General features: G+C 48.0%; 1 protein-coding gene across 2 annotated transcripts; it reads left to right on the top strand.

The window, feature by feature from the left end:
- Window positions 1–628: 628 nt before the first annotated feature.
- Window positions 629–9,815, top strand: ASB12 (ankyrin repeat and SOCS box containing 12). Of its 2 annotated transcripts, none has more exons than XM_008272711.4 (3): window positions 629–846; window positions 8,265–9,115; window positions 9,544–9,815. In XM_008272711.4, the coding sequence occupies exons 2-3, from the start codon at window positions 8,290–8,292 to the stop codon at window positions 9,675–9,677; spliced, it is 960 nt and encodes a 319-aa protein (XP_008270933.2). In that variant the 5' UTR covers window positions 629–846; window positions 8,265–8,289; the 3' UTR covers window positions 9,678–9,815. The 2 variants fall into 2 exon arrangements, with proteins under 2 accessions (XP_008270933.2, XP_008270934.2); XM_008272712.4 differs by lacking the exon at window positions 629–846 and adding an exon at window positions 3,412–5,838.
- The last annotated feature ends 4,576 nt before the right edge of the window (window positions 9,816–14,391 follow it).

Below are 14,391 nucleotides of genomic sequence, written 5' to 3'. Positions count from 1 at the left end.
ACCACTTCTCCCATTTGAAGGCATCCAGGGACATCAAATGATACTCTTAAGAGCTGAGCTCTTGACAGAGTTCCCAGTGCTACACACATTAATCTGGCGGGGATGCCTTAGTGGTGAGCAGACTGGGAGGCTGTGGGCATTTTCTTTAGGCTGAGCCTAGGTGGGCTAGGGGACTGCGAAGGTCTTCACAAATGTTCAGGGCCTTCTTCAGCTTCAGAAAAGCTGAGTGGGAGCATGTCCCAGCACAGAGGCTTCTCCTTCCCAATCTGCCTCTGTCCTCTGGGAAGGGAGTGAGTTGCTGGGCCCTCAAGAAGGGAAAAAGGAAATCCAGAGAGACTAAGAGGCCCCAGCCCAGAGGAAAGGTGTGCTAGGTGAGGCTGGGCCTTCAAGAACCCCTTAGCCAGGAGTTGGAGTACCAACAGCTCAGGGGCCTCACCTTGGCACCCATTTGAGTGGTGGGAGGGATATACAAGGACATTCTGGGAGCCATAGCCTCAGCCTCGCCAGGCACCTGTCTATCTGTCAGTCAGTCCTTCCAGGACTTCCCCACAGGCGGCCCCCCTTCTCTCTGTCTCTGGGATCACTCCCAGAATGGCACTGGTAAGATAACACGGCCCAGGGAAGGGGGGGGAGTGGAGGGTAGCCTAAAATTAGCCCCCTGGACCAAGTCAGCCTAAAGGCTGTCGCCTTGCCTTTCTGCGGAGTGAACAGTGGGAACTGAGGGCCCTGCCTGCTCCAGCGTGGGGCAGCAGGGGCTCCCAGCCGAAGAGCCACCAAGGGCCCGAGGGCTTCGCACAGGGGCCAGGGCACTGAACCTGGTTCAGCACGGCCTCAGGCTGAAGCACCGTGAGTACCTGGAGCCTAGGACTCAGTGTTGTCTGGCGGAAAGGCGTGAGTCCTGGCAGCCCACGGACCTGTGGCCACCACCCTTCGTAGGCTGTTCCTGCTGAATCTGGGACCTGGGGGTGCTTGGGAGGTGGCCAGAAAAGCCGGCAGGTGGGAGAGAAGGGGGTGGATGCCAGCTTACTGCAGTCCCGAGAGGGTGTGTCTGCCTAGGCCCTTGTGGATAGTCACCTACTTCTTGAAGACAATTGCAATTATACACTGCAGTGAGGTGAAGGTTAATGGGTTGTGCCCCTGTGTGGTGTTTGTGAATCTGTGTGTGTGGGTCAGCCGAGTGGGCGTAAGGACAGAGCTCCTCAGTGTGGGATGAGGAAAGTGAGGCTTTAAAATAGTCTACTAATACCTGAAGGAGAGTTCTAGGTCCCATGGAAACCAGACACTCTCCTGTAGGAGTTCCTAACCTGGATTCCCAGACCCCCAAGAGGGCCTGAACTAGAAATCAAGGGGACTAGAGACCTGCATAAGCAAAAAAATTATCCTTTTTCCACCGTAACCTCTAACTTGAAATTTGCCATTTCTCTCAAGGATGAATGCAGGCAGTAAATGACAATGCTAGTACCAGTTCCTGTAACTTGGCCACCAGAAGAAATCGCAGAGATTTCAGATCATATTGCAACTGGGGCAGAGATATTGCAATGCCATTTATATTCATGGCCACTCAGAAATTATTAGTAGGTCTTGTTATTTAATGTGTTAATCAACAAGAACATCAATTATGGTATCGTGCAGTTTCAAAAATATATTAAGAGTAATATATCCATACAATTGGTTTCCTTTTATCCTATGTACTTTATTTTATGTTCTGAAAACCATTCTGAAAGGGGTCCACAGACCTCACCAGTTTGCTATAGGGGCTAATGTGACACAGAAGTTTAAAAGTCCTGCATTTTTGGAAGTGGCTTTTTACACAGAGTGTGTAACTCTAACAAACCACAGCAAGGTGAAGGTCAGACAGTAGACTAGCTGAGTATTCTTGTGCTTATCTAACGGAGGCACAACTCACTTAAGTGGCAACACCAGCATGCCGCCGCAGCTTGCTCTCCCTCTGGAGGCCCTTTATACAGGCCCTGCTGTGGCCTCATGCTATGACCTTGGTGAGCAGTTCAGCATTCCCTCCACCACTCCCTGCCCTTTTCATCTCCCCAGGCCTCTGTCCCCCCAGTAAAATAGTAAGCAAGGAATGACCACGAACTGTCAGAAGAAATTACTTGTAAAGAAGTCTCCCACTAACCAAAGTCCCTGGAATTCAGCGTGATATTCAAAACCCGAGGATCCTGGGAGCTGCAATGTGACGCTGCTTGAGGCAAGGGGGAGGGGCGTGTGTCTGTGGTTCATGTTGCAATAGAAAGAACAGGATGTGGAGCAAGGAAACCTGGATTCCATTTCTGGCTGTGCTATTGCTTTGATATAAGGCACCTTATAAATCCTTTACCTTCCCCAGCCTCAGTTTCCACCATTCAAAAAGTGGGGATAATCTTACCTAACCCACTATATCAAATAGCTTTAAAAAGTGCAAGATTGTAAGTGTGTTCTGGTCTTTGGCAGTGAAATAACTGATAATAACAACCATGTGACCTTAGGAAAGTTCTTGCACCCATCTGAACCTTGGTTTCCTTACACCTAAATTGAGAAAACTATCTTAATCTACTTGAAAGACAAAAAGAGAGATCTTCCGTCCACTGGTTCACTCTCCAAATGCCTGCAACAGACAGGATTGGGCCAGGCCTAAGCTGGGAGCCAGGAACTCCACCTGGATCTCCCACATGACTGGTAAGGACCCAAATATTTGAATCATTACCTGCTTCCTCCCAGGGTTGCATTACTACTAGGGAGCTGGGTTGGAAGTGGAACCAGGACTCAATCCCAGGCAGCCAAGTATGGGATACAGGTGCCCCAAGCAGAAGCTTAACCCAATGTTCCACAATGACTGCCACCAAAGAAATGAAATAAATATTCTATAAGGTCCATTCCAGTTCTGAATTTCTAGGACATTAAGTAAGGAGCAATAGTCACAGAAATTGGAGATCTAAGTGATCATCATGATAATAGCAAAACAATTATTGAAAACTACATTCAGGCACTATTCTAAGAACTCACTACATGAGGTTGTCATTGTGGTTCATACCGTATGCAGTGCCGGCATCCCATATGGGTGCCGGTTTGAGTCCCAGCTGCTCAGCTTCTGACCCACCTTCCTGCTAATGCACCTGAGAAAGCAGAGGAGGATGGCCCAAGTATTTGGGCCCCTGATACCTACGTAGAAGACCCAGACAGTGTTCTAGGCTTCTGGGTTTGGCCTGGCCAAGCTCCAGCCATTGTGGCCATTTGGGGAGTGAACCAATAGATAGAAGATTTTCTTTTCTCTCTCTCTGTCTTTTCCTGTCTCAGTCTACCTTTCAACTAACTAAATAAATCTTTTTTTAAAAAAAAAAAGAACTTACTATGTATATTGTGTACTAATTCATTTAATCCTAACAACAATCCTCCAAGGCAGGTACAATTCTCTCTCTCTCTCTTTTTTTTTTTTTTTTTTTTTTTTTTGACAGGCAGAGTGGATAGTGAGAGAGAGAGACAGAGAGAAAGGTCTTCCTTTTGCTGTTGGTTCACCCTCCAATGGCCGCCGTGGCCGGCGCACTGCGGCCTGCGCACCGCGCTGATCCGATGGCAAGAGCCAGGTACTTATCCTGGTCTCCCATGGGGTGCAGGGCCCAAGCACTTGGGCCATCCTCCACTGCACTCCCGGGCCACAGCAGAGAGCTGGCCTGGAAGAGGGGCAATCGGGACAGAATCCGACGCCCTGACCAGGACTAGAACCTGGTGTGCCGGCGCCGCAAGGCGGAGGATTAGCCTAGTGAGCCGCGGCGCCGGCCAATTATCTTCTCTTTACAGATGAAGAAATGGACACAGAGTGGTTAAGTGACCTGCTCTAGATCATATAGCTGCTAAGTGGTAGAGCTGGGATTGAAGCAGAATTCAGACTCATGTTTTACCACTCTCCCATATGGTCTCTCCATCTGCAGTGGGAGCCAAAAAGACTCCTCTAGAAGGAGCTACAACATACTGTGATGACTGCTGTAGTGCTATCACAGCACAGATTCTGGAGGAACTAATTCAACAGAAGCAATTGAATGTAAAAGAAACAAGTCTGATATTTATGGAGAGTCATCATTTTCTTTACTAATCACTGGATCTCAGGGTATAAGTAGAGAAGGAAGTTGGAAGGGAGGCTGGAGACTTTGGCCAAGATCTGTTCATGAAGGACCCATGAGTTGGGCTAAGGTCTTTAGGTCATATGCCAAAGAAAGAGAAACATTTAAGGGATTTAAAACAGTATCGGGGGCCAGTGTTGTGGCACATTGGGTTAAGCCACCATCTGCAAAGTTGGCATACCATATCAAAGTGTTGGTTCAAGTTCTTGCTGCTCCCCTTCTGATCCAGGTGCATGCTAATGTGCCTGGGGAAGCAATGGAAGATGGCCCTGCCACATACCTGGGAGACCTGGTTGGAGTTTCTGTCTCCTCACTTTGTCTTGGCCCAGCCCCAGTCATTGAGAAAAGTAGAGGAATAATCCAGTGGCTAGAAGATATCTCTCTCTCTCTCTCTCTCTCTCCCTCCCTCTCTCTTTCCCTCCCTCCCTCTCTGTCACTCTGCCTTTCAAATAAGGAAATAGATCTTTCTTTAAAATAAAAGTCTTTCTTAAAAAAAAAGCACCTGGAAGATTGGTATAGGACAAATTTGTAGTTATAAATTATCACTTTAGTCATAATGTGGAGAAAATATTTAAAAGGGAAAGTTCTTAGGAGATTACTACAACCATTGAGGCAAATGATGGTGGAGATCTAGATTGGCAATGGATATGAGCCGTGAGGAGGACAGATGTCCTAGAGAGGTCTCTAGGAGGTAAAATACATAGGACGTAATGGGATTGGACGGGAGTAGGACAAAGAGGTAAGAGGACTGAGATGAGTCGTGAACTTTTGGTTTGGTTGACCAGGTAGACAGAATATGGATCAAGTTCGGTGGCTGTGGCAGTGGTGGTAGTGGTGGTGTGATAGTGTTCACTTTGAAATGCCTGAGGAAACTCCATTGATACATGCTTGGAGCTGAATAGAAAGTCAGGGGACTTGGAGGAATAGGCTTGAAATCAGTAGAGTAAAGGTGAAAGCTAAAGTTACGGGATTGGAGAGAAGAGAGTGGCGGGGAGAGGAAAGAGAACAGAAATATTCTGGGGAAGAACAGAAGGAAGAAAAAATCAGGAGTGTGATGGCCAGGAAGCAGAGGGAGGAGTCTGTAGGAAGGAATGGTCAGTAGGGACAGGTGTCCCAGAAAAGTCAGAGAAGGGAGGATATGAGAAACATCCACTGGGTTTAGCCACAAGGTTGACCTATTTAAGAGCTTACGAAGTGTGTGGTGGAGGATGGGTGCAGCAAGACTACAAGGGGTGGGGATGTGAATAGGAGAGAGGAAAGTACCCAGTAGACAACACCTCTGAAGATCTGATACATGGTAGCTCTCTTCCTTCTAACAGCCCTGTGAGGCAGGGGCTATTGTTTTTGTCTTTAGATGAGGAAACTGATTCCCAAAGAAAGGAAGAGGACCTGGAAGTGCTCAGTTGCAAACCTAGGTCTGCTTGAATTCCAAAGGTCTAGTCTTCTGACAGTATCCCAAGAATGAATAAATAGTAAGACCATATATGGAGCTGATGCTGACAGGTGGGGAGAGGCCTCAAGTTGAGGGTGACCCCACCCATCTACTTCACAATTTTTTTTCTATGAGGTGGGTACCTGAGGTCCTAGGTTAATAAAGAGGGGTGGAGTTGGGCAGTGAATAAAAGGAGATGTGAGGACCTGAGACCTTGGCTGCAGGGTATGGGAGAATAGGAAGACGAGCTCTGAAAAACCTACCAGCTCGCTTTGAGGACATTTAAAAACTCAGGTGGGTAAGCTTGATTTTGGAGCACTAGGAAAGAACTCATAAGGTCAGGGGTTAGGATGAGTCAGTGACTGGGCCATGGGTGATTGTATAGGGCCAAAGGAGTATGGAAAGAGAATAGTACAGAGTTAAGGAAAGGCTTTAAGCTGGGTTGGGCAGAGAGGAAGGGAAAAATATTGAGCCGGGGGGATGGGAAAGTAGTAGGATCTGAGGAGGTGCTGGCAATCAAAGGGACTCCTGGAAAGAAATAGTCCTGAGGGAGAAAGCAGTTGTCAGTAGAGCGGAGACCTTGCCCTGGAAACAACTGTTACCAGTCATCTGTTTGCCTTCATTTTACTGGATGGGAGTTCTTTGTAATACCACCTCTGTATTTAATCAGTAAATTCCATTCAACACCCATTTCTTGAGCATCTCTGTTCCTGAAATGTGGGGCCCAGTGGGATGTTACAGAAAGTTTGGGAGGGGCATATTTGGTCAGAGACAAATGGCTGTGCATACATTGAATTTCATCTAAAAGACTGAGAGGTGGAGTCAAGAAACTGATATCACAGCATAGCCCTGACTGCTAATGGACAACTTAATACATTATCTCTCATAGTATTTTTTTTTGTCTGTTCTACTTAATATGACTGGTTTAATTCTGTAATTATCACACAGTTATTCTTAAGTGTTGAAAATTAACTGAAATGTGATCCCTGTTAAACATAAGAGTGGGAATAAGAGAGGGAAGAGATGTATAATTTGGGGCATGCTCGGGATGACTTGCCCCAATTGGTAGAGTTGGAAACATACCAGGGGATTCCAATTCAATCCCATCAAGGTGGCATGTGCCAATGCCATCTCACTACTCCAAGTGATCAATTTCAGTTCACAATTGATCATAATGAAAGGACTAAGAGTCAAAGGGAGCACATAAACAAGTCTAGTATCTGCTAACACCAACCGATAGAATAAATAAAGGGGAGAGTGATCCAACATGGGAAGTGAGATACTCAGCAGACTCATAGAATGGCGGATGTCCTAAATAGCACTCTGGCCTCAGAATCAGCCCTAAAGGCACTCGGATCTGGCTGAAAAGCCCATGAGAGTATTTCAGGCATGGAAAGCCAAGACACTCTGGCAAAAAGATCTCTGTGAGTGAGATCCCAGTGGAAAGAACAGGTCTTCAAAGAGGGAGGTGCCTTTCTCTGAAGGGAGGAGAGAACCTCCACTTTGACTATGACCGTGTCTAAACAAGATAAGAGTCGGAGAACTCAAGGGGCTTCCATAGCCTTGGAAACTCATAACTGGTGCATAGGGAGATTACTGATGCCATAAACAGGAGTGTCAATTGGTAAAGTCAACAACAGGAGTCACTGTGCACTTACTCCTCATGTAGGATCTCGGTCCTTAACGTGCTGTACACTGAGGCTTAATGCTATAACGAGTACTCAAACAGTATATTTCACTTTGTGTTTCTATGGGGGTGCAAACGACTGAAATCTTTACTTAATGTACACTAAACTGATCTTCTGTTAAAAAAAAAAAAAAAAAAAGAAAGAAATTATCAATTCCCAACTTGACTCTCACTGGGATTAAACATGACAATAGGTCTGATCTGATTTCATCATCATTTAAAAAAAATCATCTATTATTTTTCACTTTATGTTTCTGTGTGGGAGCAAACTGTTGAAATACTTACTTAAGGGATACTAAGCTGATCTTCTGTATATTAAGATAATCGAAAATGAATCCTGATGTGAATGGAAGGGGAGAGGGAGTGGGAAAGGGGAGGGTTGTGGGTGGGAGGGACGGTATGGGGGGGGAAGCCATTGTAACCCATGAGTCGTACTTTGGAAATTTATATTCATTAAATAAAAGATTAAAAAAAAAAAAAAGAAACTGATATCAGAAGGTGCAGGAATGACAGCTTCACACCACAAAGCACCAATCTGTTGGCCTAGCAACTGCTGGACCACATCACCTCATTAACACACAAATTCTGAATTCAGAAATATGCATTTAGCAAATCTCCAGCCAAGATGTTGGCCCTACTCGGAGTGGAAGAATACAAGATGGATACAAGGTCTCAGCCCTGGAGTTTACATAGTAAAGGAGCACAGATAAGTGAAAATGTGGTGTGAAATTTCATAGCTGAAGTCTAGTTGTGCTCCTTTGGAACCCCTGAGCTGGGGGGAGGGGGGGTTGGAGATGAGGGAAGACTTCCCAGTAGTAGTAGTCTGAGGGGCAAACAGAATGGGAACAGGCTAGGAAATGGCCTGACTTGGGGTCTAAAATAAGACAGTGGCAGTGGGAGAGAGAAGCAGGAGACCCACAGTGTGAGTAGCCAGATTAGAAAGGGCATAGAGCAAAAAATTCAAGTGGAGTCTGGCATTGCAGGCTTTTGATAGGGACCTTCAGTCTCTTCCCCTGTTTTTTGTCATTGACAGATTTGGCATTCCCTCCCTGCTCATAATGAGAATAGTCCTCTTCCAATCAGCCAAAATGAACCTCATGGACATCACCAAGATTTTCTCCCTCCTGCAGCCCGATAAGGAGGAGGAGGACACCGACATGGGGGAGAAGCAGGCTCTCAATCAAGCAGTATACGACAACGACTCTTACACCTTGGACCAGCTTTTGCGCCAGGAGCGTTACAAACGTTTTATTAACAGCAGGAGTGGTTGGGGCGTTCCTGGAACACCTTTGCGCCTGGCTGCTTCTTATGGCCACTTGAGCTGTTTGCGGGTCCTCTTGGCACATGGCGCTGATGTTGACAGCTTGGACGTCAAGGCACAGACACCACTTTTCACTGCTGTCAGTCATGGCCATCTGGACTGTGTGCGGGTGCTTTTGGAAGCTGGTGCCTGTCCTGGTGGTAGCATCTACAATAATTGTTCTCCTGTCCTTACAGCTGCCCGTGATGGCGCTGTTGCTATCCTGCAGGAGCTCCTAGGTCATGGTGCTGAGGCCAATGTCAAAGCTAAACTACCAGTCTGGGCATCAAACATAGCTTCATGTTCTGGCCCTCTCTACTTAGCTGCAGTCTATGGACACCTCGACTGTTTCCGCCTGCTTTTGCTCCACGGGGCAGACCCTGACTACAACTGCACTGACCAGGGCCTATTGGCTCGCGTTCCACGGCCCCGCAGTCTCCTCGAAATCTGCCTCCACCATAATTGTGAGCCAGAGTACATCCAGCTGTTAATTGATTTTGGTGCTAACATCTACCTTCCATCTCTACCCCTGGACACAACATCACAAAATGATAAAGGTGTTGCATTGCTGCTACAGGCCCGAGGTGAGTGGCGGGTAACCTAAGCCTGGTGGGCCTTCTGGCTTGGAGGTTCCAAGGCCCCAAGTCACCATTCAAGCCAATCCTCTGGATTGAACTGGAGAAAACTCCATCTTTCTCTGTCTCCTGGGTACGGAGTAGAGAAGAGGTTACAGATTCCATGTTAGGGAAAGGATCACCAAGATGAGGTGGGAGGGGGGATGGTTAGCACTAGACCAAGTTCTGGTCCTAGTTTTGCCAATCACTGTTTTGTGTCCCTGAGCATGCCCTCTCCTGGCTTCAGTGGGACCCTATTGGTACTCTGCATTGAGGGACAGGGTGGGAAACATTTCTTGGAAAGGAAAGGAGAAGGCATTAAGGCAGGATGCATGTAGGCTTGAGTGGGAGAATTATGCTTAGAATTGCTCCTCATGACCTGTTTCTCCCTGCTGTAGCCTATCCACAGTCGCTGCTATCCCAGGCCCGTTTAGTTATCCGCAGAGCCCTGCGCCAGGCTGGCCAGCCACAAGCCATCGACCAGCTGGATATTCCCCCCATGTTGATTAGCTACCTCAAACACCAACTGTAATCTTGTATTTCGCCCCGAACATGAAGACGACTCCAAAAACCACCTGGGGGCCCAGGTAGCTGGAGAGCACAACAGCTCCATCCACTCACCTGGACATGCTCTCCTGAATTATCCTCCACAATAAAGTCCTCAACAAAATATGCCCTGGTGCTTACTGTGTCTGTCATGTGTGGGATGGCGGGGCATGAAGTAAGGGGCTTGGGTGGTTATAGGGAAAGATGCCAGGTAACAGCCTGGCATCTGACAGGCACAGGAGTCTTGGCCACTGAGAGAGCAAAAGAGAAGATTAACCCAATGGCCTATACCCTCCCCACCAAAATCCTCTATGGAGTTTGGAGCTTGTGTGGTCCTGGAAGCAAATTCCTGAATAATCCAAGTGGGGGGAAAGGTAGAATCAACTTGCCCAGCCCTGGACCTCCCTTCACTTCTCAGTCTACTACAAAGCACCTTTTCAGATACTGTCTCTGTGTCCTTTAGTACTTTTTTTAAAGATTTGTTTATTTACTTTGGTTACACAGAGAGATAAGGAGAGGCAGAGAGAGAGAGAGAGAGAGAGAGAGAGAGAGAGGTCTTCCATCCACTGGTTCACTCCCCAATTGGCTGCAATAGCCGGTGCTTCGCCGATCCAAAACTAGGAGCCAGGAGCCTCTTCCGGGTATCCCACGTGGGTGCAGGGGCCCAAGAACTTAGGCCATCTCCCACTGCTTTCCCAGGCCATAGCAGAGAGCTGGATTGGAAGTGGAGCAGCTGGGACTCGAACCGGCACCCATATTGGATGCCAACACTGCAGGTGGCGGCTTTACCTGCTACGCCACAGTGCCAGCCCCCCTTTAGTACTTTGAGTCAGGTGACCTAAGAGCTTCCAATCCACTCTTGTATCACAAGCTGCATTTTTCACCAGTTCATAGTCAAGATACAACTGAGAAAACAAAATCCCAAATAGTTATGGCAAGGAATTTAATACAGGAAAGAAATTGACTACATAGATGATTGGCGGATAACCCAGAGATTAGCAACAGCAGGAAGCACTCCTAGGCTGGAGGGGTAAGGAAGGAGGTAGTCCTACAGTTCAGAGATAAGAGTAACCTGATGGGAAATGGAACCACAAGCCTGTCCATGGGAGCTAGAGCCACACACATGACCTGCTGCCCAAACCAGAAGAAAGACATGCCCTCTCCTTTCCCTCTTTCCTGGCTTCCAATAGTTCTCTCTCATTGGGGAAACCAGAAGTCAACTAATATGAGGGCCTGGGAAAGCCTATAAGGGTCAGCTGTCCTTTATAGTACAGGGCAGAATGGGGGGCGGGGGATAACAAATTGAGGGAGGAGTTGCTGTGACCTGAGCTGGAATCACACAGGGGAATTGGAGATCTCTTGGTAGCAGGCTCCATAGACGAGATACAGCAGAGCCACTGCCCGAGGAAGAGAAGGCAAAGGCTGAGTATGTAGGCTCCTCCATTTGTCTTGCTTTCCCTCCAATGCTTCTCACTGGTTGAACCTAGCCAGACAGTTGATCCAGGAGCCTGAGAAATACAGCCTGAAGGGGTCAGACACTAAGATATGGAAAAGAGAAGAGGAAGGCGGCAAACAAACCCTGGAGCAGCACAGATGTCCAGCAAATCCAGACACCTTCATTTTGCTACATCATCATCGTTCCACAGGCACCTTCGTGTGTTTTTCCCACTGTGGCTGGGGATGTCAATGAGCAGAGGAGGGGACACAAGATGAAGGTGTAGAGATGGAGAGCCCAGATAATCTGGACCCAGGAAGCACTTCGGATGTTTAGGGTCCTCCAGGAAACTGCCTTGGCATCCTTTACATCATGTCTCCTCCCCTCCCCTCCCCCATCCTGGGGACAGGGTGCAGGGCATGGGAACATAAACTGACTTATCTTCCCCTCTCACTGCTCCCTAGCTACTATTGCTGGAGAGGCTTTAGGAAGGAAGGGGAGAAAACCGCATCCATCTCCGTGCTCCTGCCCTGCTCAGTCCTCCTTCCAGACTTTCATTCACAGGCACTGTGGGGGCAGTGCGACCCCTTATCTCCAAGGATCATGAGACCTGAAAGCCCGGGCAGCAAGCACAGACAGGGGGCTTCAGGGGAGCCACCCAGGGCTGTCTTCTAGCTTCCGTTCAGTCTGAGCTCCTGAGGAGTAGTTTGTCCAGGACCCTCCACTGGCCCTGCTCACTCTCCCCTTAGTCAGGGCTCTTGAGGATGAGGAGTCAAGCTCAGCAGCCCCATCTACCATAGGCCTCCCCAGGAAAGCACATCCTTCAAGAGGGGCCTATTCAGGGTGACTTCCCCTAGGGCATCTGCGACACCGACTCATGAGAGCGCTTGGACACTCTGGGCATTTCAGAGTTATGGGTGTGCCTATTTTAGGCAATGAGGGAAGGCTGAAACTCCCAGCCCCATTTTCTAGATGAGGAGACTGAGAACCTGACAAAGTTAAGTGTGCATACTATTGGCAGCACAGCGCTCCAGACTACTCCAAGTTGTTCTTTTTCCAGTTGCCTATGCTGCTAGTGGGCAGAGACAACTGCAGGACCTGATGCCTTAACCCCTCAGGCCTCACCACTCCCATCCATACTATGGGCTAGGGTTTGGAATGGATCACCTCAAATCCTGAGGGTCCAGTTTCCAAGGTTAATCTCCCTGGAAGTGTGTGAGAAGGAAGTAAAGGTGATGTTCCTGTTCCTGGAATGACATCTACCCCTTGACCATTAGTTCCTTGTTGGCATCGACTGCAGGTACGATCCCAGTCTCCTCACACCCCACTCTCCAGCACAGCAACCAGCTTTCACGAAAGCTGAGTGCTAACAGTATCTAATGAATAAGGCCCCCTCCCTCCCTCCTTTCTCCCTTTTTCCCTGTTTATTCCTGACTCCTCTTTCCTCTTTCTTCCTTGCCCACTCCTCCCTACATCCATCCTACTGTGCTCTAAACATTGGTGTCTCCCAAAACTTGTGATGTTGCAACATAATCCCCAACATAACTCCCAACATAATAACAGTATTAAGGGGTGAGGCCTTGGGAAGTGATGACGTCATAAGGGCTCTACCCTCATGAACAGACTTAGCCTCTTAAAGAAGAGGCTCTAGGGATTGGCTCTGTGGCACAGCGGGTTAAAGCTCCAGCCTGCACCACTGGCAACTCATATGGGAGCCAGTTCAAGTCCTGGCTGCTCCACTTTCAATCTGGCTCTCTGCTATAGCCTGAGAAAGCAGCAAAAGATGGCCCAAGTCCTTGGGACTCTGCACTCATGTGGGAGACCAGGAAGAAGCTCCTGGCTCCTGGCTTGGCTTCAGATCGTCTCAGTTCCAGCCGTTGCAGCCATTTGTGGAGTGAACCAGCAGATGGAAGACCTCTCTCTCCATCTCTACTTCTCTCTGTAACTCTGTCTTTCAAATAAATAAAACAAATCCCAAAAAAGGAGGCTCTAGGCCAGCGCCGCGGCTCACTAGGCTAATCCTCCACCTAGCAGCGCCAGCACACCGGGTTCTAGTCCCGGTTGGGGCGCTGGCTGGATTCTTTCCCGGTTGCCCCTCTTCCAGGCCAGCTCTCTGCTGTGGACCGGGAAGGCAGTGGAGGATGGCCCAAGTGCTTGGGCCCTGCACCCCATGGGAGACCAGGAGAAGCACCTGGCTCTTGCCATCGGATCAGCGCGGTGCGCCGGCCGCAGCACACCAGCCGTGGCGGCCATTGGAAGGTGAACCAGTGGCAAAAGGAAGACCTTTCTCTCTGTCTCTCTCTCTCACTATCCACTCTGCCTGTCAAAAAAAAAAAAAAAAGGAGGCTCTAGGGAGCTCCCTTTTCCCCTTCCACCACATGAGGATACATAGCAGGCAGCATCTATGAGGAATGCATCCTTGTCACACACTAAATATACTGGCACCTTAATCGAACTTCCCAGCCTCCAGAACTGTGAGCAATAACTTCTGTTGTTTATAAATTACCCAGTCTAAGGTATTTTGTTACAGCAGTACCAAGAGAACTAAACACCTCCCTGTCTTCCTTTCTGACATTGCCATGAGCCTGGGTTTTTGGTTATGCACACGTCACCTATTGGTTTGTACTCTGTCTTGCAATGGGAAAATTATTTTACTCTATTCAGAGAGGGGTCCCCCCTCCCGCCCCCACAAGGCTAGATCCAAAGTATAAAATGGTCAGTGGAACTCCAGAAACAGGCGAGATTCCTTTCAGATGCTAACATGATAGAAAGCCTAATGGAGGAGGTGGTATTCGATCTTGGCTTTGAATGGTGGAAATAATGTTAGCAGAGGGGAAGCAAAGAAGATATTAGTAGAGGGAACTCAGTAAGCAAAGGCATAGAAGTGAGAAAATGGATGGCAGTGTGGATAAGCAGTTCCATTTGGTTTGAGGTCAGTGCATTTGAAAAGAGGCGGTGACTAAACCGAGGAGGGCAGTGAATATCTTGGTCTTTTGGATTTTAAGATTTCAGTTCTTAGAACAGGACATGCATAGTCACAGGAAAGATTTGCTGAGTGTATGGAGATCACATTCATCTGGCAGCATTGATTTAACCCCTATCTTGTGGTCTTGTGTGCACAGTGCATTGTACTGCTTACAAATTATTTGCACACTCATTTCATTTACTTCTTAGAACAGCTCTGCAAGATACGCAGAACAGCTTTGGTACAGATGCAGAAACTGAGACCCACAGAAAGGAGGCAACTTGCTCAAGATCACACAAA

The sequence above is a fragment of the Oryctolagus cuniculus genome, chromosome X (genome assembly GCF_964237555.1).
Source record: "Oryctolagus cuniculus chromosome X, mOryCun1.1, whole genome shotgun sequence".
In the NCBI taxonomy this organism is placed as follows: domain Eukaryota; kingdom Metazoa; phylum Chordata; class Mammalia; order Lagomorpha; family Leporidae; genus Oryctolagus; species Oryctolagus cuniculus.
Note: the sequence above shows the minus strand (reverse complement) of the source record. Positions and strands in the feature narration are given on the sequence as shown.

Excerpts from the sequence above, each read along its gene's own strand:
- ASB12 (XM_008272711.4), top strand. The coding sequence starts at position 8,290 with ATGAGAATAGTCCTCTTCCAATCAGCCAAAATGAACCTCATGGACATC. Across the intron at positions 9,116-9,543 it reads ATTGCTGCTACAGGCCCGAG|CCTATCCACAGTCGCTGCTA; the intron begins GTGAGTGGCGGG and ends TCCCTGCTGTAG.